Below are 26,459 nucleotides of genomic sequence, written 5' to 3' on the forward strand. Positions count from 1 at the left end.
TTATATTGTATTTTATTAAATTTAAGTAAATAAAAAAAGTTTATTTATTAATTGATTACAAATTACTTACATTTTTTTATGGAAGGAGGACAAACGAGCGTACAGGTCACCTGTTGTTAAGTGATCACCGCCGCCCACAATCTCTTGCAACACCAGAGAAATCACAGGAGCGTTGCCGGCCTTTAAGAAAGGTGCACGCGCTTTTTTTAAAGGAACCCATGACGTATCGTCCCGGAAGCACCGCACAACATTCATTCACAGCTTTGTAGTACGTGGAAGAAAGCTTCTTGAAAACCGCACTGTGGAGGACCGCCACACATCCAGATGGTGGGGATGATATTCAAACTTGTGCTGTGTCGTGCGAAGGTGGAATTCGGCGGCAGGAATCATGTTAAATAGCTCTTCGGAACACTCCCCGTGATAAATGCGGTAGAAGACAATTGCTTATATATCCTAGGAAAAGAAGACTCCAACTTCAACTTAAGCTTTTCTTTACTCTATGTTTTTATTAAATTTGTGTATGGCATGGTTTTATCCCATAGAAATCTTAATAAGAAGATACTAGTGACTTTTACATTTCCGGTTAGTAAGTAGTGATTTTGAATTAATCGGAATGACAGACATGAAACAGCTCATGGTGTTTTACAGAATCGATACATATTAATATTATGGCAATCACTTAGCCGTAAGTTATTGCCGCAACGCTCATAGTGCTGCATGAAGCTCTGGTCGTTGTCCTGAGCGAGAAGTTGAACGAGTTAATAAAAAAGTGTGTGTAAATGATTCTAGAAAGAACAATATTGTTAAAATCGTGAAATAAATTTTTTAATGTTAACGAATACGGCTGTATTGGCCTGAACCATTTGCCTGTCCTAATAATGGACGAAAAAACCAAAAAAAATCAGAAAATTTCTGATTAAAATATATATACCTATTTAAATATGATTTTAATATTCTTTTATTTTATTTTGGTTTTGTTACCAATGCTCTATCTAAATAAATAAAACAAACAATCAATGTAATTTTTCAGAATTGTGTCAAATGTCATTACATAATGATATTAATAATTGTCAATGTATATGACATATTTTAATAAGCAACTTCAACCTGTTACTTTTGTGTTACAGTGATGCGCGCGCATCTTAAAATTTCACTCTCATAATTTTTTCATAACGCGCCTAAAGAAGTATTACTTCAAAAATACCCATATTTTTGCCAAACTGATTTTGAAACAGATTAAAAAACTGCACTGTTTCAATAAGTAAATAAAGGCCGGCAACGCTCTGGTGATGCAAGAGAATGTGGGCGGCGGCGATCACTTAACACCAGGTGACCCGTACGCTCGTTTGTCCTCCTATTCCATAAAAAAAAAAAAAAAAAAGTTCTATCTGTAACTTCGGCGATTCAAAAATAATATCAATTAATTTTAAAGATGTTGGACATGACGTGTTGATGTGTGTGTGTAGAATACAATAAACTAGCTTTTAACATTCCTCAGCCATCGACCAAACAAGATTTTATTGAAGTTTGCTGAGACGTCGTATTTCGATTAAAGTTCTTCAAACTTACAACTCTTGCTGACATGTTCACGAATGAATGAGCCTTTAGAATTTGTTCTCGAATACCGAATTGTCTTTTAAAAGTTTTATCTATTCCAAAACTGTAACTGTCTTGTTAAAACTAAGGCGTAAAATATGATACGTGCGTGTTGCAAATATTATATACAGGATGTTCCACGGCATATTGTGGATGTAGCATTTTACTGAAAAAAGACTTCATTTAAATTAAAAAAATAATTTAAAACGCATTCATAGATTTTCAAATAATTGACTGATTGAACCGGGAATCGAACATAATAATGTCAGTTGTATATCCTTACGGAAATATCACCTTTTCATTTTTCTGAACAAAATTTAACATAAAATGTTAAAATTCATGGTTTTCCTTTCATTCATGCTATGTTACGTAGCCAAAATATGCCTTATGATGAAGCCTTTCAATCGGTATGATAAAGATACAAGGTTTTTATTTTTGTGTAGCAGGTTCGGTTCCCGGTTCAATCAGGCAATTATTTAAAAATCTATAAAAGCAGCTTAAATTGTTTTGTAAATTAAAATAAAGTCTTCATTCAGTAAAATATTACGTCAACAATACTTAAGGTACTCCCCGTCCATGTTACATAGCCGTGGGACACCCGTATATTACGCCTCAGTTACTCATTACCTTAAAGGTAAGGTAAGGTAAGGAGTTTTATAATATTCGATACGTACTTAAGGAAGTACGTATCGAATATTATAAAACTCGCGAACATTCGCCGTGAGAAGCACATACAAGAAAATCAACGGCTACTATTTTCAATCAAATAGAGTATTTTACAATAGCTTTGATATACTTAACAAATTAGATTGTAAGGTTATATAAATTATATCATAAAAATAATCCGTATCAATATAAATTATCGTATATTGGATGCATCAACCTTCAGAGCTTGAATTCATTGTTTGTGTAAGGATGCTTCGTGAACATGATGGTCGTGATTACTGTCATAATTAGTAATCGCATCCAACAAATAGAATGATTTATTAACTGCAACAGGTTCTGGCAACACAAGCAGCACCGATTCACGACTAGATTTTTTATAGAATCCAACTTCTAGATCAACACTCGAAGAACTTAAAAGCCTCAGTGACGCAATAGTTAGAACCGATATCTCTCACCACCCTACCCCCGGCCGAATCCTAGCCTACATCGTACCAACGTGCTTTCGGTTTTTTGGTACAAGCAGAAGCCGTTCACGAGTTGACGCATGGACCAGCCATCGCTCCCTCCGCGCATATTTGAGCGAAGGACGCAAGCAATGTTATTTCAGTGAGCATGACGAACCATGTTATAGCCATAAACTTAGTATACATTACGATAGTATACTATTTTATTATTTATTAGTTTATTTATTTATTTATTTAGTTAATGGTTACAGCATACCTACGCATGATAACTACAAGTTAGTATTGTATCGTCGTCGGTCCTCAATACGTGTGCAAATTTAAAAGTTAATCAAACGTCTGAGGTGAAAAATACACTGAATAATTTCTTATGTAACGGAATCTGTCTATATGGTAATCTACCATCTCTACTATTATACCAGTGGGAGGCTCCTTTGCACAGGAATCCGGCTAGATTATGGGTTCCACAACGGTGGCTATTTCTACCGTAAAGCAGAAATGTTAACATTATTGTGTTTCGGTCTGAAGGGCGCCGCAGCTAGTAAAATTACTGGGCAAATGAGACTTAACATCTTATGTCTCAAGGTGACGAGCGCAGTTGTAGTGCCAAAATCAAAAAAAAAAATTAGGTCTTCACCATTAGAATAAGTGAAGTAGCAATAGCGTTGGAGGCAAGAGACACTTATGAAGTTAATTTTCTACCTACAATGTAAGTTAAGGCCATTATATCTAATAGCGACTACTTAACTTCTTGAAATGAGTCTTAGTTGAATGCTAGAAAATGCAGTTTCAAGTTCGCGATGATATTATAATTTTCATCATACCTATTACTGCCTTTTACTGAGGTACATTTTTTATTAGCATATATCTTCTAGTGTACGTTTCATTAGATTTTATTTTATTTTATGAAAATAAGGGACGAGATGAGCAGGACGTTCGGCCTGATGTTAAATGATACGCATTGCCCATTACAATGCAGTGCCGGTTGGGATTCTTGAAAAACCCAAAAATTCTGAGTGGCAATACAATTGCGCTCGTTACCTTGAGACATAAGATATTAAGTCTCATTTGCCCAGTAATTTCACTAGCTATGGCATGCCTAATTTGCGGCAAGATTTTTGTAAAAGTGTGTCAATATTAAAAAAATATTTAAGATAATAAACCTTAGTAATTACCAGCCCGTACTTTTTTTAATATTACGTCATCATCCATCACTCTGTTTTATCCTCGCTCGTAAGCATAATTAATGTTCCTAAATGTTTTTATATAAGTAGGCATTTATACCAAAAATTATTTCATTTGCTATTTAAAAGGCTTTGCTAAATTAGGGTAATAAACACACGTACATTTGACGACCTGTATAGCCGAGTGGTTAGTGATCCTACCTACTAAGCTAGAGGTCCCGGGTTCGAATCCCGGTAGGTGCAAGCATTTATATGATGAATATGTTTGTTTCCGAGTCATGGATGTTTATATGTATGTTTAAGTAAGTATATCGTATTAAATATATCGTTGTCTTGCAACCCATAACACAGGCTATATGCCTAATTTGGGGTTAGATAATTTGTGTAAAAGTGTTCCAATATAAAAAAAAGACTGATGATCAAAAGAATCGTTTAAATTTTCAGCTTCATGAAAGACTTTTAATGGGTGTTTTACGGGGATATTTACATACATTTCAATATCAGGGAAGGATACTCTACATATTATTATCATCACTGTTATGAACCTTCTTCTCTTGTAGACTCTTATTTCAAGAAAAGCAAATCCAAAGTTTTTTTTGTGAAAATAAGGGACCCGACGAGCAGGACGTTCAGCTGATGGTAATTGATACGGCCTGCCCATTACAATGCAGTGCCGCTCAGGATTCTTGAAAACCCCCAAAAATTCTGAATAGCACTACAACTGCGCTCGTCACCTTGAGACATAAGATGTTAAGTCTCATTTGCCCAGTAATTTCACTAGTTCCTACGCCCTTCAGACCGAAACACAGTAATGCTTACATATTACTGCTTTACGACAGAAATAGGCGCCGTTGTGATACCCGTAATCTAGCCGACATCCTGTGCAAAGGAGCCTCCCACTGGTGAAAAAAAAAATTATTTCAAGCTTAACGAATTCTGTGTAGTCAAACCCTGCTAGTAAAATATTACTAATATCAATGGTAAGCAATTTGTTATTTTTAAAGTGATAACCCTCACTTCTGGGATTAATTACACAAATTAAATTTAAAAACACAATTTATGAACGACGCGGGACTCGAACACGCGACCTCTCGCGTATGTGCGAGCGCTCTTCTACTGAGGCATCCGTTCGAGTGACGTCACGTCTTTGTTATGTTTTGTTCAACTCTCAGTCACGCGTCGTTCATAAATTTTGCTTTCAAATTTTATTTGTGTAATATCAATTGTATTATTGGTTGAAAGTGAAATACGTTGAAAAAACCATTTTATTACAAGATATGAGCATTATACAACAAATATCAGGACCGTATGTCAAAATGTCACTATGATCTGACGCAGCCATCGCCAGAATAAGCTATAAAATATGCGTGTGTTGGCGAAAGTGCGTCACGTGAAAAATTCCTGCCTCAATTTATTGTTGAGTTAAATTTACATAAAAAATTTACTACATAACTTCTGCGCTACGCTCCCGTAGTATCTATTTCTTTTTACTACCACGCGTTATGCTTTTACGACTTCCCACTTACGGTTTAATTTAAAAAACGACATTTTCATTTTAAAAATGTCTTTCCTGACACAAAAGCAAATATGAATACAATGGGGATAACGATTATGAAACAGAGAATACTTTTTATCTTGAATAACGAATGTCGTTCCTTTCTAGACAAACACCGCAAAAAGAGTAATAATTACACGTAAAGTTAAGCTAAATGAGCAACTATTGTACAGTTTTATTCATACTCGCATCGGATGCCATGGTTTCTTTGACGGGTCGGCCATTTTGTCGTGCGGAAACACGTAATGGCGTCGCTTCAGACCTTTGTCTATTTGCACCAAGTTATTTGCGTATATGTTAATAGCTGGAGACGTCGTAAATGGAATACACTTAGTTATTATCTTAAGCCTATAAAAATTCTGGGTCACGCTGTTCGTTCAAATCACTTCTGAACCGATATTAAGAATCTTCGTGCGTAACCTGTGTGCAGTTTGGTCGAACTTGAGAGATAGCATAGTTTATATTTTGATTCATGGTCTTTGTGATTTTATTAAAAATTTAATTTTTGTTGGACTATTTCGATAAATGGAATTTTCACGTATTTTTGATTTGATTTAATTACAGCAACGAAGAAAGGATAGCGAATTAATCGTTTAATATTATTATTGTAATTAATAACCATCAACAAGTCATTATTAGACAGATAAGGATGATAATATATAATAATAATAATATAGAGACACTTTTACACAAATTATCTGGTACCAATGATTTAAGTTTTCTTAATTGTTATTTCCAACTAAAGAAAACTTAAATCATTTGTATAATTATGGATTTCTGTAAAGTAACGCCTAATTCAATAAATTTTCCCAAATTATCTTACCCCAAACTAGGCATAGCCTGTACTATGGGTACAAGACACCGATATATTTAATACAATATACTTACTTAAACATACATAAATACATATAAACATCCATGACTCGGAAACAAACATCCATATTCATCATATAAATGATTGCACCTACCGGATTCGAACCCGGGACTTCTAGCTTAAAATATTTAATTTTATTGGCTATGCAGGTAAAGAATCCCCTTTTCAGAAAATACGACACAGATAACACTAGTCCTAATACTATTCATCAAAATTTCAAAATTATAATGTACACATTGCCATATATGCCTGATTTGCCACAGGAAAATAAAATACGATACAATTTAAACAATTTGTTAACCCTTTTGTCTAATTCTCATTATTTGACATGTAATAATAATATATTATCTAATAAAAAATTCATTTTCTTACAATATATTTGTGAAGTGCTTACAATGTATAGACTTGACATTATTTGACATTATAGTTAACGATATATGATTGCTTTTTGCTTAAACGCTTCAAACATATCTGTTGGCTAGGAATTAGATCGGCTCCTTGCCAGTACCGACTTACGTAGTAGCTACGGACCCTCCTACGACTTCGTAATATAACTAGTATTTGATAAGAAAATGTCAACACATATACTATAAGTTTTACTTAAACTTTGAAAATATAAGAACATACTGTGTAAAATCGTAAAACACAAGAATATTAAGCAAAATATCTGAATCTAAGAATAGATAATCTAAATCACTGAAATTTATCATATTTCATGAGAAAGAACATGATAAAAGACAAAACTCAATTCTTGTGATTAGAAACTCAACCTAGGCCAAATCATCAGGGCGTGCTGGAATCATAGGCAATGAAATGGCCGATGAGCTCGCAAGAGCTGGGGCTAAAGCAGTCCAATATGGTCCGGAACCCATTTGTGGACTGCCTAAGAGCGCCATCCGCCACACCCTGAGTAACCAATGTAAACAAGAATCACTTAAACGCTGGAACAACTATTCAGGTTTAAACTACTCTAAAGCACTGACAAGGGCATTCAACAGCAACTATGCGAATGAAGCCCTATCTTTGAACAGGAAAAATCTATGCATACTCACTAGGATGCTAACCGGGCACTGTCGCCTAAACAAGCACCTCAGTGTGGTTGGCATCAAAATCGACAAAACTTGCAGATTCTGCCTTGAGGATGATGAAACGCCTATTCATCTACTCTGCGACAGCGGCCCACTAATGCATAAGCGTAACACAATCTTTGGCAAGAACTTCGTGCCGCCAGATAGTGTGTTCAACACTCGCATCAAGGAGTTAGGTTCGTAGCGAGTGGCGAACACAATAGTTCAATTTTGGACGCGGTGTTACTAGGAATCTTTAAGACTAGGAAATAGCCACCCTCTTCAAATAATAATAATAATAATAATAATAATAATAGGCCAAATCAGTCTAGTAATGCTTCAAAAATAGAGATCTTGCATTATCAACATCTACCACCTTCTGACATGATTATTCAACATTTCGAAGTAAAGTTTGATATCTCAATCGTTCCAGTGAAAGCCTAATTTCATAGGTAACCAGCTTAATTATACCGTCTAAAATCTAGTTTAAACTTAGGAAGCACGCGATATTAGATCCACGAATCAATGTTATATTGCAAGTTTGGTAATTCAAGAACTTTAACCGTTGCTTAATTCAGATTTAATTATTCAATTTGCAAAATGTGCTTTATCCTATCATGAGATTGTATGTTGTATATGTCTTATTGATTTTTCTATTTTATTATTAAAGAGTCGGAAGTTTAACTTTTTTAAATAAGTTGGAAAAAAGCATTAAATTTGCTAAAATATAATATTAGGTTAGATATTATCTCTCTCTCTCTGCCGTGAAGCAGTAATGTGTAAGCATTACTGTGTTTCGTTGTGAAGGCACCGTAGCTAGTGAAATTACTGGACAAATGAGACTTAAAATCTTATGTCTCAAGGTGACGAGTGCAATTGTAGTGCCGCTCAGAATTTTTGGGTTTTTCAAGAACCCTGAGTGGCAGTGCAATGGGCTAGGCGTACCAATTACCATCAGATCAACGTCCTGCTCGTCTCGTCCCTTATTTTCATTAAAAAAGCTAGCAATACAAGGTAATAGAAATGTTCTAAATACTTGTTCCTAACGGAATGTCGTCTATATTTATGTACATACATTACGTTGCTACATATGTCTGCAAAGGTCTGGATAGTGACGGACTTTTGCAGCAATGGTGTGCAAAATGACGGCAAAACGAATCAACCAAAAATAAGAGACCAAAAATAATCACTATAATATCATATTTTATTTAAAATATTTACACATAATGTTGGCTAGGTGGCTTACGCCTGAAGGTGACAAGGGCAACTGCGATGCTGTTCAAAATTTTGAGTTTAATCAAGAATCAAGAATCCAGACCATAATGAACTTTAAATCATATTAATGTATTGATTTATATTGGTTTTACTCTGATATTATTCTGTCTCATAACAATTCAAACAGGGCTAGGATTAATGTTTCACTTACATAATTTATAAGTCTAGACAGACTGTGACAGTTGTGGACACGACAAAAAATAGCGGCTATCAGTTAACGTATATTATCAGCGAATCACACATACTAAAACAAAGTGAATAACAAATTGCGAGTGTAAGACGTAGCTGTCATGCACACTAAATAAATAAACTTGGCCTGTTGTCATGCGTTGCCTAACAGCGAGAGAATTATCTATCTATCTAGACGTATCTAAGTGTTTTTAAGAAGGACTACCGTTGACATATGTGGTATTCTTTTCTTTTTGTGCTATTTCTGAATTCCAAAATCAAAGAAAGATGTCCTTTACAAAATTCAAGCAATTCCCTCGATCAATAATTGATTCCATCATCAATTAGGGACATACTTTAAACAGCACCAAACTGGAATTAATAATAAATTATAGGTATAAATATTAGCCGGCTAGTTCATGCAATTTGATCAACAATTAAATCATCAATTGATCAAATTACAAATTTTACAAACAACTTTTGAATACCTTCGCCGGTGTTTTCTTCACAGTGAGATTATTATTTGCCTTCGGGTTGAGAGGTAACGGCACTCGCCATTCAGCCAATAACGCGCTTGATAAATAAATAATGAAATACAACATTTATTTAAAACACAATGAAGTATTACTGATCCATATTGCACTTATTCAGCTCTATAAACTATTGATATTTCGGGGTTAGCTGTCAAGATAAGAAATATTGCAGATTTGCAGAACCACTTTCCTGTGATGAGGATCAAGAATGTCTAGACCAATTTTATTAATACAATCTAGAGATAGGGCGATGTTCACTCAACCAGCTTATAGACACTTTTATATTATATCATAGTTGTAATTTTACCGACTTTAAAATTTAAGAGGGGTTGGTAGTTTATGTATGTCAATCATCAGACGTAAAATTTATATTATCGTGATGTCAAAACTTTAAATCCCTGTTTCAGAAGCTTGTTGAACACGAGTGAGGATTAATTTTCGTATAGTGAAAGTTAACATAGAGAATAGGTGCTGAAAGCTAAATCCGATATTTTTTATTACTCATGCGGGAAAATTAGTAATCTTGGCGCTCGCTGTTGCGGTTGAAAAAGAGCCGTTTGCCCATTTTAAAATTACGCGTGAGTTTTTTTCGTAAATAAAACTGTTGTTGGAGTGTGAAAAGTTTACTTGTGGCACGCAAATTATACTTGGCACACACAAATTTAGATGAAATTGCTAAAATTAATATAATATTAACCTCTAAACTGCATATGAATTCCTGGCAGGTGTTGCTAGGATGACACATGATTTCAACCGCTATGAAAGACATTCCTACCACCACTAATATATATAATAATATGTTCTCCTGGTGTCTATGTAGTAATACGTCGTGCACTTGGAGTCAGAATATATTAAGGTATACTCGCGCCATACTTAAGACAATCTCTTCTTTAACTATGATCGCCTGGTACCAAAACATTGTATTATGCTTCCTATCTCATTATCTCCCATGTTAAATATTATGAATTGATGTGACTGCTCTTTTTTACTGTCGCTTTTTCGTTTCATCGACTTTAAAATCACAACGATGATAAAAAAGTTTTCACTTCAATAGTATGCATATTTCGGTCTCATTCTTTGCCGGCTTCATCATACACATTTTTGTATTTGTGTCTCTTACCTGTCGTTTTTTCTATTGCATCCGGTTTAATTTAAAAAATCGTCACATTTGTAACACAAAATAGTATGTGAAACTCGTGCAACTTTATCGATTACATTGAATCGACAACTTTTCGCACGAGTTCCACAATATACAATTGTATTACAAATTAATGAATGAAATCAAATAATTCAATAATTTACATTCAAAATGTTTTTATATATTATTTATAGAGCTGCCCAAATTATACAATTTACTATAATATATTACAATTTACAATACGATCGCTTTACTATTTAAATATTTCTTTGTCCACCACAAAGAAATATTATTGAATTAGGCGTATTTTTGAATAAATCCATAATTATTCAAATGATGTGATTTGTTGTTGATATGTTTTGATTGCTACACGAGGCAGTCTCGTGTCCACATCTCTTGAGGATTCCTCGTGTAGAGGTGAAACTCGTGTCGAATTAATTAAAGACAAAACGTTACGGAATTTACACTCATTAAAAATCACAACATTTGTTGGGTAAACACATCGGTTCACTCATTGTGCCAAATAGCCGTTTTATATGATTCTTACTGCGAAACTTGTACTTTACACATTGTACTTTTTCTTTTACTTACTTTTTTTTTAGAAAATGTATACCTAGTAGTATATTCTTATAATTTTTTGCCTAACATCAGAAATAAATAAGCTTCCTAGATTTGATGTTCTGTCTACACCTATCAACAACCCAAATAGTTCGAAAATTAAAATTCAAATACATTTACGGCCATTCCCAATATACTATCTACAGATCGAGATAAATTACTACCATCTACTGTCAATAATTAGCTGTCAATAATCTGAAGCTGTCCCAATATACCCGATAAGTCATTATTATCGCCTAATATTGGGACGCGTAAATTGCAATTTTCATACAAACTTCTATCACTAGTAAGCTATTCGTCGTCCCATTGACACACAGCGTGTACGGATAAGGTGAGCTACCGTCGTTAAGATTTTGGGACAGAAAAGTCAACGATAGTTACGATTTTTATCTCAAGTAAGAGATAGACTAATATTGGGAACGGCCGATACGATTTTGAAGAAAATCGCTCAACAGGTCTCAATTATTACAAATGATTTAAGTTTTCTTTAGTGTTAATTCCGCCAATATTTGTTTTTAAAACAATTCGACACGTGTTTCGCCTCTACACGAGGCATCCTCAGGACGTATTTTCTCGCCAAAATCTGGCACGAGATTGACACGTGTTTCGCCTTTACACGAGGCACCCTCAGGACGTGTTATCTCGCCAAAATCTGGCACGAGTCCGATCCGAGTCCGGATCAAATGAGCCGAAAGCCGCTCTTTTATACCCTCGTCCCATGAAATGACGCGCTGTGATTGGTCGGCTGTTGTGACGTATTACCCCCGGATGAGACACGTAACAAAGGTGATGGGACTAAATTTGTTTGTTCATTCAACAATGTAAACATGTTATTACAATTCTGAGATAAAACCTTTTATCGGTCCCAAAATATTATGTGTACTGTAACTTAGCCTGAACTATGTTCAATTAATGAATGCATCATGAAATGAATGGCTTCGTACTCTTTTTATGTAGCTCGTGGCATTATAAATTTGTAATGTCTATCAAAAATGAATTTTGTAACTTCGCTTTCAGCTCTTTTTTCATTCAATTTGATACATAAAGAGAAGGGAGTGGGGAGTGATTAATCACTGACAGATGCAGGGTACTCCACTCAGATATGAAATGCCGAGACGTGCGACTTTTGACGGTGAAATATCTACGTTTACAGGTTGAATAAATTGCCGAATACGAAATTCATTGGTGTGCTTATGAAAATTTATAAGAGGCACAACGTATGAAACTGTTACTTTAAATGATTGAAATATTTTGAAAAATGCGTTTATCGTACCTGGTTTCACGGTGTGAATATTATAATGATATTGCAATATATAATAATGTAATACCATTAAAATACTAATAATTGATTTTATCACAAATCGGTTTGCATGTTCCTGCCTTCAATTGTCGGCTTAGTACTTTTTCCCCAATGCACATTAAATTCCACCACAGTAATTATGGCTTAAACTCCCCTCTACAGCAAATGTTACAATTTACAATTATATAATAGTGTTTTTAATATAGATGAAAACATTGATATCTTCTTCTCAAATTTTCTTAATTTTAAAATCAAATAATGTTGCTCTCCAAAATTTATAGATTTCAGATTTTAAAATATCACATGTATTTCGTATAGTAATGTTGTGCCTACCTATAATTTAAGTAGATTTAAACTATTTTATTATTGTTGTTTAATTCTCAGTTCATAAGTTAATAAATTGTATTTAGTTGGTAAGCTTTTATAAATAAATAAATATAATATAAATATTTTTTCAACTCGATAATTTCCAGCCATTTCAAATACTTTTTTAAAGAGCACCCTGGTGGCTTGGGCACGGGGAAGAGCGCGGGTGTGGGATGCGACTTGCGTCGATACTCTGGGTCCTTGTCATGTCCAAGTTACGTCAGGTAGTGCTGGGGCCGCCGCTTCGATTGCCGAAGAGAGCAAGCGTAGCAAATATGTCCGTCTCAGTGACTCTTACATCTTTGTATATGCAATGTTTTCAATATGAACACTTGCGACTGGACCTACAATTTCTGGAATACTAGTATGTGGGCTGGCTTTAAGTATAACGTTGCTTTACTTATGACCCTTAAATTTTTCGAAGCTAATTAGCCGGCAAGGCTCTCAAATAAACCTCCTTGGATAAAAATAGGTACCATTCAAACATCACTAACGCAAAACATGTTACGTTAGAAATTCGACAACTCAAAATATTTAATGCTTCCCTTGTTTTTATCTGATCAAGATTCTAATATATTGTTTTTAGCTTCGCTTTAAAATTAGATTGAGAATTGCTGGTTGTGAAAGAAGTTTTAATAAAATGCAATTATGCATTCATTTTTCATAATCATTCTTCAACATAACACGAGCACGTTTGGCTCATCGTATATCAATTAGCGAAACGTATTTGTGCAAATAAATTTATCATCGCAATAGCAAATGCACAAATTGTTCAATCTGTTAAATGTTTTCACCACTAGCATAAAGGTATTGGGACTTTAATGCAAAGAGCATTCGTGAATAGATAATTTTGTATCGTTCAATGCAAGCCTTGGTTTAACCATTGTTTGTATTTACAGTTGCTTTGTAAGCTTAAGGATTAGATTAGTCAACACAAAATTATAATAATATTTAAGTAATTTCATTAATCAAATAATGAATAAATAAATTAAAAATCGGTATTAAAACTATTCAACAGAAGTGAATGCTTCAGTTTCCCTTTAACGACTCCAGTTGACTTTATACATTATGAACATATGAAATAGCATATATGCAATTAATGTAGGTACTTGTTGGCACATTTGCTGACGATATCTATACTAATATTATAAAGCTGCAGTGTTTGTTTGTTTGTTTGAACGCGCTAATCTCTGGTACTACTGGTCCGATTTGAATGATTCTTTCAATGTTGGGTAGTCCATTTATCGAGGAAGGCTATAGGCTATGTTTTTTTTTTTTCAAAAGGGATCCGTAATAAAATTGCTATTTTGTAACACAAGGTGTAAAATCGAAAACCTATTTTTGCGTGCGCTGCAGAAACTATTGACAATAGAACAAAATGATGTACAGGCTATAATATAGGCAATATTTTATTACTTATAAAACTATAGTGTGAATTATACTTTATATGGCAAAACAACGTTTATAGCTAGTATTACAAAAATTGATCAAACCCGGTGTATTAAATTCTGCCGAGAAGTAGACTTTTCTTCAAAAAATTTTAACGTGCTGTAGAATTGGATCACTAGATCAATGATTCATTGAACATGAATATTTGAAAATCAAAAAGTGACGTTGCCAGTTTGCCATGCAGTGTAATCCACGCACCGGCTGTTGACGCTCCTACAGGGGTCAAAGTACGTTCTCTAAACAGACTGTTTCATTTTGATAATTCCATTTTAATATCAATTTTGTTTAAACGTATCACTTTTATAATTTAGGAATTTTGTAGTTCGGTTTTCTATAAGAAGCGTGTTGTCTAAGTTTTTTTAGCTATTATTTATATAGAAAATCTTTTATATCGATGGGTCTTCGTAGCGATTTGACAACTTAAGGCGAAGGGTAAACAGAAAACATGCAAACAATGTGTTTTCAGACATGTTTTGTGGTGAAAATATAGGATTTGGAGTTATGAACACTACTTTATCCTGTTACACATACCCTTAAGTCTTACTTGTAGGTTACTAATGCTTATTGTTGGTTAAAGTTAGCACTCTAGAGCTATTATGAACTACCAGTTTTCTTTGCAGTTAAATAAGTTTTTTCTCGGCATCATGCATTTGTTTAGTATACTACTATCATAAAAGTTGTTCTTATAGATTTTACTTTTTTATGTAGGTACATTTATTTAGATTAGTAATCAATAATGAGGATTGTAAGCAATTAAGCAGTTTGCGCCTGTTACAATATTACATTTTCGACCCAAGAATTTTGAAAATATTGGCTTTGTTACATAAGAGCTGTGAACTCATATCGCTCAAGGTCGCCAGCATTTAGTGTCGCCTTAACATTGAAGTCGCGTTATTAAATTTGTAATAGATATGCAAGCAGGAAATTTGTATTAAAAATCTATTTATAAAGTGTTTTTTTTTGTTTGGCTATTGTGTATTGCCCAGCGACCAGTTACAATTTGAATTATGTCTCTGCTTTTAATTTTTAAAGCTTAAAATAATAATATATATCATTATCCTTGTAGGTAACCCTATAAAGGTCTATGTATCAACCGGTGTAGGTAATATACGTGGGTCTACGTATACGTCTCGAAAACAATCTTTATAAGTATTGAGGACTCACTAAAACTGGAATTTTCCATCTTTGGCAATCGATAAATCGGCGCCACTGACAACCTATATAGATTAAAAATAAACAGAGCAAGCAGAATCAAGTTGTGACGACTGGCTAATTTTACTAATGTTTATTGGAATGAATTGATGTTTTCTCATTCAGTTTTGAATAACAGCCACCTAGAAAAAAATATGTGGAACATATGGTCGAATTCTTCAAGAGTTGAAAGCAAAAGATGAACAAGTATAGAACTCATTATGTAGTATTGAAGATTCTTGTAGTAAGCACTCATGTTTGGCTTTAGAAAACTTGATTAATTATAACCTAGGTCCTAAAGAATCATTTAGAGAAAAATTTAAAGAAATAAATATTTTAACTATTAATTCTCAATATCTTCTGGAAAATCTTCTATTATGTTCAAAAGAACATTGAGGAATTTGCTAGAAACTGTGACAATCACAATGTTAACACAAGTAACAAACATAAACTTGATATGCCTGCTACTCGGTTGGGTCGAGTTAGTAAGTCTTTTATTGGTCGATTCATATGCCTCTACAATAAGATTCCAGAAAGTGTACAAATCAAATTTGTTACAAAATTGAAAAGAATTGTTAAAAAACGTTTTTGTGAGAAAGGTTACTGTAGCACAAACGATTTTCTTAATGATACCACAGACTGGGAATGAAGCGAACACCCTCAGGTATTTTAATTATAAATATTTATTGTACGATATTACATTGTTATCCATATTTTTTATAAAAAAAAGACCACTGAGTTTCTTCTTCTCAGGTCTGAGGCAGTCTATTTTGAATGTGTGGTAGTTTTTGACGTTCAGTAAGTGATTGTGATATTTGAATTTGAAAGACCATAGGCATTTGAAATAAAATGCCATTAGGTAGTTTTTGAGAAACCATTCGATAAGGCATCACCATCAGATGTCACTCTCTAATACTACTCACTCGTGCACGAGAACTTTATTAAAATCGCGCATTCTGCTTAACTCATTGTAAATCTATGCTTCCGAATAGTGGCTTAAAGAGCCATGTTTTGAAGACTCTTGCAGGAGATCAGTGTGCTGAATAGAGCAGTTCGGTATGTCAAACAATCTTCAAGCATTGCTGTAAGTACTCTCTTGTGCCATTTCAATAGTAAATTTTATTCCATCGTCCTTTGGATTTTCAGAACGGTGAATTTCATATCTCGAACCAATGTGGTGAATTTAATCCACCAATATATCAGTAATCATAATTATTGCTACACAAATAAAACTGAAAACAAAATGTTATGAACGATGCGGGACTCGAACCCGAGACCTCAAACAAAGCATACAAGATTTTACAAACGAAACGTCACTCGATCAGTTGGCTTAGTTCAAAAGAGCGCTCGCACGGAACGCGAGAGGTCGCGGGTTAGAGTGCCGCAACGTTAATTAATCCCAGAAGTGACTTTAAAAAACATAACAAATTATTTATAATTTTTGTTTGTTCTTTTAACCGTTGATAATTTGAACCGCTCTTATTGTCCTTTTTAAGCAGTATTCAAATTTTATTGATTTAAGTTTCAGCTTGAAGCGGTTGTTACAGAGTTACAGTGGAATTAAATTATATCAAAGTTATTTCATGTGGGGTATCGTAGTTTATTTAGTTATCAACTTTGTCTTGCTATCATATTAAAACTGACTAAAATGCTACAATATTAATTTAACTTTCTGGCCAATACAAATGCCATAGGCGTAATTATTAACATCATGTCGTTTGTGTATAAGACGATTGAATATAATGTTGAATTGGTAAGGATATGAATGACTACATTGGTATATTGGTGTTATTGTTTTACACACATGTAGTGTATTCAAATGTGCGTATTGCTTTTATTTTTACATAAGATTTTATGATGTATAGTCTACAGTTTGCGTTTTTGTGAAGGGCGGTGATGGCCAAGTCAGAAACTACGAGACTTAGAGGATAGTCGTGTAAGGAGTCATGCCCTCGATTTGTAAGAAACCAATAAGTGCATAGGTATTCAGTTTTCTTAATTTCTTGAACTTTTGACTAAAATCGACCCGAATGATTTTTCTAAAAATTTACACCTGTATTATTGAACCAATAAGCTGTTGCCGATAACGATCAAACGTTGCATGGATTTATGGATGTATTTTTTAGAAAACTCGTTAGGGTCGGTTTCCGTCTAAAGCTTAAGAAATTAAAAAAAACTGAATATGCATTTATTGGTTTCTTATAAATCGAGGGCATGACTCCTTTCACGGCTTTCCTCTAAGGCTCGTAGTTTCCGACTTGGCCATCACCTCCCTTCTCAAAAACCCATCCTGTATATTATTTATATTTATACAGAATGTTCCGTAAGGGGTATACCGACGTGGGCTTCAGTTTTAGGAAACAATTAATTGTTCGTAATCTCTAGGACATTTGGTACCAAAAATAGGGCTGGTCCCACTAGCCCCGCTGCACGTAAAACAAGGGCTTATTGCGATAGCAATTTTCGTGAACAGATCGAAATGATGGTTGTGCTATATCTGACATACTAAAAAATACATTTAAATAATATTTTTATTAGATTATCTTCCATACTATTCATATTTAGTCCGTAGAGACGTACAATTAAATCTCTTCTTTATCCTCGCACTATCCCATTTTAGTTGGGGTCGGCTTTCCTAATCAGTCTTCGCCAGAACGTTCAGTCCTGGGTCGTCTGCGGATCTATTTTGGCTTTTTGTAGATCTTTATCTATTACTGATTTCCATGTTAATCGGGGTCTTCCGCGTTCTCTTGGTCCAGTGTTAATATCAAGCAATCTCTTGGTCACATGATCTGGACACCTCATGACATGCCCATACCACCTCAATCTAGTCTCCAACAGCTTTTCTGGGATTGGCCTGACTCTTAAAGTGCCTCGGATGTACTCATTTCTCACTTTGTCCAAGCAAGTGACGCCACCAGACCATCTGAGCATTTTCATTCCTTCCATGAGCGGCCAGCATTCCGAGCCGTACCTTAGTGCTGGTCTTACGGCAGTTTTGTAGACTTTGCCTTTTATTGGTATGGGCATTTTGTAGTCACACAGCACACCTGTAAGCTCCCTCCATTTCATAGAGCCAGTGTTAATGCGGTTGGAGACGTACAATTAAATATTACAATAAAATCCCAAGAAAATGTTTTCTTAAATTAATTTCAGCAAATCTGATTATGAATGATCCATTATCTTGCGCTCATAAAAACACTTAGTATCAATTTCTACAATTAATGACGTCATTATCTGAGTCCTTTCACAACATATATTTAAATAAATGCTTAAAGCACTTTGGGCAAACAATTATCAAATTACACAATTAGGAGAAAGTTAAATTTGTTTTTATCAAATTGTACGCTATTGTTCAAGTTGTTCGTTGTGATAGGAGAGAAATTTTGTACAGTTATTGGAAATATCTTTGGATTAGATGATCCATAAACAAAGTTTGAACTGCTTTATGCTCAGTTGATAATGGTTTTGTTGACAAGGATGATTTAAGAGAAAAGTTAACAGCTAATTTTTGGAAGAATTTCATTTCGTTTTGATTCTATTTTCGGAATACCATAGGTATATATTTTATCAAGAGCGTCAAAATCAGACTGTAGATTTATTCACCATCTCTGAGGGGTTGATAAAATGTTTCTGATACTTAATTTATTGTGAATTGATAAAAAGCAGTATCATAACACATCGATACACGAGAGTTTTTCATTTTTGCCCAGCCGTGAATGATTAAATCAAACACAAAGTCGATTATTTTCAAATTTTTATAATTGGTGTAATTTATAAGTTTGTCAAGCCCATTTTATACTGGATCTGATCATCATCATCAAAGATAGAGTTACTAATAATTACCAATCTTTTTTTTGTCATGCTTATTAATATGCTATTATTGAACGTGTAAATCGATAATGCCTACAATGATATTCTTGTAATTCAGATTGCATTAGGGCAACAATGCACTGCTCACATTATGCAGTGCCGCTCACTAGGTTTTTGAAATAGTCAGAATACTGAGTGGCATCACAATAATTATGCTTATAAAGTTAAAAGTTTAAAGATGTTAAGTTTCAGTAGCCTAGTATCAAATCAAATCAAAATCATGTAGGTCACGGAAATGACACTTATGAATGTCAAAATTCTTATTGAATCTACCACTACTTCGTTGAAAGGGTTGCTAATGAGAAGAAGTTGCAAGAAACTCATTGCCACTCTTTTATATCAAGATTTACATTTCCATCGATTTACAAATCATTTCAATTACAATATAATATGTAAAATGACGCAACAAACATACTCGAACGTTAAACAGTCAATGCCTTACACGAGTAAGTCAAAAAAGTAAATGTAAATTAAAAAAAAAGTTATTGAGTACAGTAGCTGTATCATCCGCACACAACGCAAATAAATAAAGGTATTCTGTGAGCATTTTATGAGCGATTATATCTAATAGTCTACGTCTATCCCTTAACCGAAATACAACTCGTGTTTGTACACTAATGTTTTGTGACAGAAAATGGTACCATCTAACCGGAAGCCTGTAACAAGAAGCTTCCCACTGAAAAGTGTTTACACGAAGATAATTTCTACCACAATTTAATCCTCCCCTTATATCTACTCACAGTCTTCATCTATTACTAACAAAATTCCTTTATAGGGCGAGCGAGTAGCAACTACAACTCTAGAGCTCAAGACTCGTCATTTGACGTTTTTAATATACCTGTGTACGGCTTAGCAGTTGCTTAGCCAGGAGTTCTTCATCTTAAAATAAAGCTATTTCGCTTGGATTAAATACTGTTCTTTTTCTTTTCTTTGTTTTGTAAATGTGTTTAATTCATAGTTTGTATCTTACTGTTGCAACTTACAGTATTTTTTTTTTCTGTTTCTATATGTGAAAACCGTTAGTAAGTTGTTTGTTTTATGTAATGTATATCTGTAGGTAGTAAATGGCAGTCTCTTTTGAATGGGTGATAGTTGCTGACGTTCAATAAGTGATTTTGAATAAAAATATTTGAATTTGAATTAGTTGTATGTTTTCACGTTCTTCTGCCTGTGAGGCGAAAAGGGAAATAAATTCAATGAGCAGTCTAACAGTAAGGATGAAAATTTATAGGTCATTTCATAGGTCGTTATGAACAGAAAATTAATCATTAGATTTTTTTGACAAGAGCGAACGATACTTGATCAGAAATTCTTTTTATGTTTGCAGCACTGCAACAATATTTTATATCGAACTTATAGCACCGGAAAAATGAATGTATTGGAAAATTTACGTTACGTTTAAAACTATAACAGGCAACAAATTAGATTTAATATTATAGACGGAAATAAAATTGAGTTTTGGTATAATGTCTTATCACGTAACACAAAATAAGAAGAAAGGACTGTGACACAAATAACTCTTGTTTCCTTCAATTTGCAAAGCGGAATTCCGGTCATATAAAACAAAAACTTATGTTAGGCAAGACATAAAATTTTAACGTACTCTAGAAAAAAATCCGACTGCCTATAACATTTCGGGCTACAAAAACTCCATAAAATTTATAGCACCAATATCCGATAGGGTTAAGCAGTATCTAGAAAATTGCTTCGAAGTAAATCTCCGCACCATGTTTTATAGCATTAGGAACTCAGGGGAATTGAGCAGTTCTATAGTTTTTATTTCCTAATTTTCTCAGAATAGGAAATTTTGTTAGTCTTTGGATGGGCAGTAAATCTTGCCGAATTACATCTACACTTTAAATGTAAGTGTAAATATGATATCAATGGTATATATACATTGAGACGTTTAGGTGCAAACATCGCCGGTCAATACTGGTGGACTTTTATTGCAATTTCGGTCTGTGATGCAAAATACTGTAATATTACCATATATTTGCATCGACTCGGCCAACGTCCCGAGCAGTGTCACATTTCACAAACATGATGTAAGACTTGCTGGGACATGTTTGTACCTTTTGCCATCTTCAGAAGTCAGTACCAGATTCAGCATCAATTGACGTAGATTGAGCAAATTGAGTTTCTCAAGGTATTTGTACAAAAATTATTAAGAATTTGTTAGAATGTATTGAAGTGTCCAACGTATACGGAAAATTGGAATCGTGAAATATGACAAAGAAATTCTTATCAAATAATGGAGCAATGAATGGTAGGTAAAATGCTATGTTACGATATACGCGATGAGTAAATTTCTCCACCAATAGCTATTTAAATAGTTTTTGAAGTGAAGCTTCTTTAGAATCATTGTAAGTTGAAACTCCGTAAAACGAAAAAGTGAGACACAAACAGGTAAATATATAGGATTCAGCCAGACTGAATCCTATACATTTACCAGATGAGATTTTATTCGTTTACAGAGAATGAGGTAGGAACTGTAGCTGAAGAAGAGATTGTCTTATGTATGACGCAAGTATACCTTTCATATATTCTGAAGTAATGTGCACTACGTATTACTACATAGATACCAGGAAAATTTAAATATGATTGCGGTGATAGTAATGTCTTTAATAGCGGTTGAAATCATGTGTCATCCTAGCAACATGTACCAGGGCTTCATATGCAGTTTAGAGGTTTATGCACTATCCACATCTTAAAATTATTATACTAGCTGACCATCTTGAAGCCAAAATTTTTGAAGATTTCACTTCGAACGCGGGTTAATTCCATTACACATATCGTTTTTTTAAACAGATTAATTTTCTTTTAGTAGGACTTTCAAAATTTTTACTACTCTAATTATATTTGGAGGTTACAGTATTAAAATTTTGTTGATGTAGGTTTCAGTTTGCAGCGGATGTTACAAATGCTAGCAGAGTTATTCTTAAATAAAGTTATATCAAAGTGGTTTCATATAATTTAGTTAAAACTTTGTGGGATCTGGTGTATATAAAGATGAATGTTGTCTTGATACAAGAATGATATTAATATCTGGATAAAAATGTATATAATATCTGGCAAAAAACAAATGGCACAGATGAACTTATTATAATGCCGTCGCCTCTGTACCTAATGAATAAATTAAATGTTGATGTTGTAAGCATATTAATGATTATTTATTTCTGGAAGATATCAGTGTCCTCAGTTTATTCTACTGTGAGAAGTAGTAATGAGATTAGATATTTCATAAGAATATTGTTGAATATTTTTTCGAGAGGCCTGTTTCTTTTTTACTATTCATAATTGGTAACATTCTTATTTATAGAATTATATTATATCAATTTATATTGCTATAATAAATGTTACTAAGTTAAAATTAATTTTTCATTATTAAGTCTAAGTGTGCAAATAAACAACTAAAAATAAGACTGATAACGCTAACCAATACATTTTCCAAAATCTTTCGTATATTTAGATATATTGCAGACAAAAGTGATGCAAGAGGGGGATACCATAGGGGTTCTTATCCGGTATTTCTAGTTGCCTGGAAAAAGGCGCGAAAGGAATATCTAAAAGATAAGAGAAATAATATTTCATATAGTTAAAATGTATATCCTAATAGACAAATTAACGAGTCATGAAGTGGGACTTAAAGATTAAAATTTACATGACAACATGAAATAACAGACACAACGTCTGCACAAGGTATAAGTGAGTCTTACTGTAGCTGATAAAGGAAAAATTGCCTTCTGAGAAACTGTGGATTATGAATAGAGCACTGCAATACTTCAAGCCAGCCCACATTCTGATGCTGAGTATTGCTCTTATCTATGCAGAGTTTCACAGCGTGCTAAGCAGAGCTGCTCAAATTGGATCGAAGATCCACTGCTCTGTGCACGGCTAGATCATTTGGCGTAGTAGAAGAGGCATCGCTTCATTCAGTGTCTTCTACAATATTAATCACTTTAGGAGTGTTCTGAATAGCTTTTTCCTGCCCTCCTGACCTAGAGAGAGTTGCAAATATCTGTTTGACTTGATCCTGTTATTACTCTGGTCTTGCGGAGGGTAGCTGGTTTGTCCTTGAGAGAATCCGTTTGTCCGAGAGCTTGTTTAAAAATATTCATGTGTGGTATCCCGAACTAACCAATAGTCTTAGTGCTAACTGTAAGTAAAAAGAGGATTGGAGATTTTTTAATAACATATATTTTATAATAATAAAAGCAGACTTTATTCTCTGACCATACTAAATTTTAAGCTATATACTACTTATAAAACATGTTTTCTTAGATCTACCAATATGTAAAATTAAGTTAAATATCACCAATCACCAATCACTTTATTGATCAGGTTGTTTTTCGTCATAGATCTCCCCTAATTTCTTTCACTTATCTTTATCTCGAGCTAACTGTGTCGATCCTGTTGGTAAATCGTCCTCCCGTCTTTTAATTTGATATCTTCTTCGTCTTTTCCTATTTCTAGGGTACCACTCTAATACGTCCTTTTGTCCAACCTCATTATAATATGTCCAGTCTACTGCCATTTGAGTTATCTTATTTTTTATAATACATCGCTCACCTTTTTCGAATTTTTGAGGTTGTCCACCGATGCCATAGCCATATATTAAACATACTTTATTGCGTATTGCATTGACAGACTAATAGCTTTTGAGACTTACGGCCTTACAAATAAACTTGGTATATAACTCATGATAAACAAAGAAAATGCAAAATGTTGTATCGTTGACAACACTGTCAATACAATGATAATTCTGAAGTTTTCCGAGTGACAAGCTGCCTTGCAAATAAACGCGGGAAACGTTATACGTCCGAATAAACCATTCGTCAGCAAAATGACTATTTGTAAACATTTTACAAATTCTTTGTCAATTGCTTAGTTATAACTTTATGCCAATTTTATTTGTAAGGCCGTTAGAGTTTTAGTGTCTGGTCTCCTCAGCAAAGATCACACGAGTTTCAGAGTTGCTCAGTTAATATTCCAAAATCTCCCCAGTCTAAATTTCTGAATATAACTTTTAACAATGCTGTAAAGAGGTTTTGGAGAAAGTTGATCAACTTGATTTACGCATTTTCAATATTATATGAACAAATAAAATTTAAAAAGAGAAGATTTTTGTACACAAACTAATATGCTAATAAGTCAAATTATTATGAGTCATAACAGCATTGGACAACAAATAACACGATCCAATATCTGGTCTCATCTAATAAGTTCAATAAAGTTAAGCTTGCGAAGACATACCGAAAGAAAATGTCTGCCAAATTATCATGCCGTAACATCTAACTTGGCAACACTCATAAAAACATAACTAAGATAAACTTGCGGAAAAGAACTTATATGGAATAGAAACAACCATAAATTCAGCTCCTAACGAAACTTCGAGAAAAAGCTTATCCGTTTTGGTAAGAATAAAATTAAACAGAATCCAATGTTCGTGGGTGTTAAAGGGTATCGATAAATCTTTATCGAATTGTCTTAGCTGTCCCATTGTATTGCATTGATTTTTATGTATTACCTACAGTAGAAAATCAAATGGACGTAGTTTTTGTGCGATGTAACAATTTTGTACTCAAATAGAATATAAAAAGAATAAGTATAAATTTTGTTTCTTTTCTAATACACGAGTCTGATGTTAAAATCTATTGGATTTAAAGTGTAGGTAGTCATGCTGTATTGTCTTAAGGTCTTCCAACCATTTTGTTGGAAATTTTTATTTAAATTAAACTTTTAGGCTGCTTTCTCTATGGTATATATAATGCTTATATTCTTAAAAAAATAATTATTTATCTACAGAATAGAATATGAAAAGAAGAAAATTTATTTGTTCAATACATTTCTATTTTTTAAGGACAGTGCGAAAAAATCACTAAAATACTCCTAACTTTTACAGTTGGAGCCATGCCAATCATTCGATCTAGATAAAAATTGTACGAAAATTTATTAACTATACACCAATACTATTTAACATGACATAGTTTTGTAAGTTTTGTTAAGAAAATTGGACTATGTTTGTTATAAATTAAAATTGCTTCTAATTCCGAATTAAAACAAAGGCGATATTGTACGGAAGAGAAAACCTAGTTTTGCTCGTTTCGTATAGGCCGTTGGCTCCGTCCCCAGCCGTAAGTAGTGCAAAAAGATTTACAATTTATTATAATAAAGGATAGACAAATTTTAGTACCTCAATAGTCGATATATTAAATGATGACCACCCCTTTACTATCCCAGAATAAAGATCCCGTCTAACTGTGACAAGGCGATGGGCTAGCGGCCGTTTCCAATATACTATCAACAGAAAGTGATAAATTACTGCCTTCTACTGTCAGTAATTAGCTGTCAATAATCTGAAGCTATCCCAATATACCCGATAAGTCATTCATATAGCCAGTTCACTGTTGCAATTTCCTTACAAAATTATCCCTGGTTAGATATACGTGCTAATATAGTCATTGTGACCTCGTAACTGTCCCAACACTTATACGCTATAAATATACAAAGGATAATGGGACTTGTGGGCCTGATGTTAACAAGTTGAAATAGACTTTAAAAAAAGACAGACAGCGTGTACGTGTAAGATGAGTTACCTACGATAAGTTTACTGGGACAGAAAAGTTACGATTTTTTATCTCAAGTAGGGCATAACCGGGAGATAGACTGAATATTGGGAATGGCCGAAAAACAATCTATCATCATTTGTTCAATAACTACCAGTGTTGGGCGACACAAGCGATTATCTTTGCTGGATGTTCTTCCATGTTTAACTTAGATTCACCAACGTGCAATTGTAAAATGCAGTGGAAAATATGCTCCTAAAGTGTCGTGTTAATCTTGATTAAATTGCTCCGTACCTATTTGTACTGAAAATGTTCAAGAACAGGAAGCGAACTTTATCCAATTAAAAACATAAAAGGCATTTATTTTCTCAAAATTTATTATTTAGAATTATTTTTGATGTCATTTTTTTATTCATTTTGAGAGAGAAGAAGCTGCACAAGAAACTCTCCCAGCATTCTTTTTTTGCGCTGATTTAATAAAATAAATTGAACAATTTTATATCATTTTGACAACAAGCTGTTACAAAGTGAAATCAAAAAGATGTTCTCCTAATTTCTTGCTTATCTCATCAATATTCA

General features: G+C 33.7%; 2 protein-coding genes across 3 annotated transcripts in view; both read right to left on the reverse strand.

Annotated features, from left to right (window-relative positions):
- LOC126972102 (zwei Ig domain protein zig-8-like) overlaps window positions 1-26,459 on the reverse strand; it is a 235,091-nt gene that overhangs the window by 163,073 nt on the left and 45,559 nt on the right. The window lies entirely within an intron of this gene.
- LOC126971987 (uncharacterized) lies at window positions 18,100-18,471 on the reverse strand. Its single transcript, XM_050818513.1, has one exon. It carries the CDS (start codon window positions 18,469-18,471, stop codon window positions 18,100-18,102), a length of 372 nt encoding a protein of 123 aa, XP_050674470.1.

This window comes from Leptidea sinapis, chromosome 25, assembly GCF_905404315.1.
Source record: "Leptidea sinapis chromosome 25, ilLepSina1.1, whole genome shotgun sequence".
NCBI lineage: Eukaryota > Metazoa > Arthropoda > Insecta > Lepidoptera > Pieridae > Leptidea > Leptidea sinapis.

Bases quoted from the DNA above. Each gene is read 5' to 3' on its own strand.
- LOC126971987 (XM_050818513.1), bottom strand. From the start codon at position 18,471: ATGCCCATACCAATAAAAGGCAAAGTCTACAAAACTGCCGTAAGACCA.